This window comes from Lottia gigantea (genome assembly GCF_000327385.1).
Source record: "Lottia gigantea unplaced genomic scaffold LOTGIsca_124, whole genome shotgun sequence".
NCBI lineage: Eukaryota > Metazoa > Mollusca > Gastropoda > Lottiidae > Lottia > Lottia gigantea.
This window is the reverse complement of record NW_008707309.1, coordinates 21,731-23,780: the sequence shown is the minus strand read 5'-3', so window position 1 is coordinate 23,780 and position 2,050 is coordinate 21,731. Positions and strand designations below refer to the sequence as shown.

The following is a 2,050-nucleotide window of genomic DNA, read 5'->3' as shown; positions in this document are numbered from 1 at the left end:
TTGTGTTTATCATGTTTAATATAACTGAAAACTATTGTACATCATTTTACATAATAATTACAGTCAGGTACGATTGCGTCAGATCTGAACCAATGATAGCGAAAACATGCGGTTTTAAATAGGGTTGGTAGAAATGGTTTATTTCTAGAATATTTCGACAACAATATTTAAATTGTCCGAACTATTCCAGAGACAGTATTAGGCTACTCTTTCTTTATCTAATTTGGTTTTTGGCTGTATGTCATAAAAAAATTCATTATTATTGCTATTTTTATATTCCTGAATAGCTTAATATAATGCCTTGAAGTTTTTTGCGAGGAACATCAGCATTGGACAACTCTTTTTCAAACTAACTATGATATTTTGCTTGGTAAGTATACTAAAGCCATGTTGGACTACAGTTTTTAAACCAGGTGTGATTACAGGTAGTAAGTAAAATAACACCAGACCTACCTGTAGATCCATGTTATGATTCTCACACAATAACTGTAATAATCGTAGAATAGGCTGCATCATTCCAATCTGAGCAGACAGTTTCTTCTCATCCTTGTCTCTCATTGGTCGATGATCTGTGACATCATCAGGTGGAGTGACGGGAGTATTATTCTCGCTATCTTCACCGTGACCATGACCCTGTCTCATCTGACCCATGGTCCTACCTGCCGTGTTACTGGCATCGTCAAATTGAGATCTCAATCCCTCTGATATCACAGCATCAGATCGACCTGGAGGATAAAAACGTAGGCTTTTCTCAGCAAACAAGAGAATTCCTTGGTTTGGACAAATTAAAGGAAAAAAGCTGAGATGTAACAATATGGCTGATTTTATTTCTACTATAAATTATGTGAAACTAGGTCTATAGTGTTAAAGTTTTCATACAGTAAATAAGTTACTCTGTAACATTCAAGTAAGATGTAAATAACACAGAAAGAGTAAGCCTATTCTGTCCAGTCAATATAAGGAACACACCAAATATTTTTGTAACAAGAGAAATGCATTTATTGAGATGCCACAATTGGTTCCTGATTTTACCTTTTTTAATATTTTTACTGGCTGAGAGATTTTCCTCTTCTAATTTCTGTGAGGTTGTATCACTGGTGTTGACAGTTACTGTATTCTTTATTTCTAACTGGGCTTCTTTCATTCTATCATAGAACGTCCGATAGAAGGTCTCTGAACTCTTATCATGACTCAGACGGCTATAGAGAGAGGTCTGAAAAGATAAGGCATGGCGTGGCGTTCCATGAAAGAGTTCTGAACAAGTTCTGTCGGTTCCAATTCTGCACTCAATCAAACGGTAGCGAAGCTGAATATATCCATCTATTTCATTCTCTAACATTCTGAGGTTACTCAATTAAAGCATCATGGAATTAATCAAATTGAAATATTAATCAAAGGGGAGTAATTACCTGTATAATAGAGTTACCTCCCTCTAGTAACGCGATACCTAGTTCTACTGTCTCCTGGAATATTCTGTTACTGGTGTTTTCTATAATTAGATCTACCACCAGATCTGACGCCCCTTCGCGATCTAGATGACACTATAATATAATAATAAAATATACCAGAAGATAGTTGATAAATATTCATGATCTAGAAAACACTATAATATATATATAACACGTAATAAAATATATTATTAATTTACATATTGAATAATTAGATAAACATTTCTGATCTACAAGAGACTAAAAGAAGACTCAGTTCGATTTCAAGTGCATCTGATTTCTTACAATCAAAACAAGTGAAATTTGACCAACAACAGTGAACAACTGAATGCACAAAAATTTCCATTGCTCAGGTCCATGAAAAGATTAAATTTTTGCTTGAAAGTAGAGCTAAGTTAGATCACTCTCAGACGGACTGTGTGCAATAGGAAATCTGCCCTGACAGCTAATCTGTCAACTGTCTAATATCTATTGTCTTATCAGTGCCTCTAGTCTCAAATATATCTATCAATATCTAATCTAACTGAATAATACAATAGGTAACCTATAACAGTACCTGTACATCATGTAGGGTCATCTCAGCTCGACTCAAAACTACCGAC

At 34.7% G+C, this 2,050-nt stretch overlaps 1 protein-coding gene across 1 annotated transcript in view; it reads right to left on the bottom strand.

The window, feature by feature from the left end:
- LOTGIDRAFT_138352 (hypothetical protein) overlaps nt 1–2,050 on the bottom strand; it is a gene marked incomplete at both ends in the record, with an annotated part of 25,000 nt that overhangs the window by 9,198 nt on the left and 13,752 nt on the right. Inside the window, 3 exons of the mRNA XM_009048539.1 lie at nt 450–725; nt 1,033–1,213; nt 1,410–1,541. Of these exons, the coding sequence (XP_009046787.1) occupies nt 450–725; nt 1,033–1,213; nt 1,410–1,541 (589 nt within the window). The remainder of the gene's footprint in view (nt 1–449; nt 726–1,032; nt 1,214–1,409; nt 1,542–2,050) is intronic.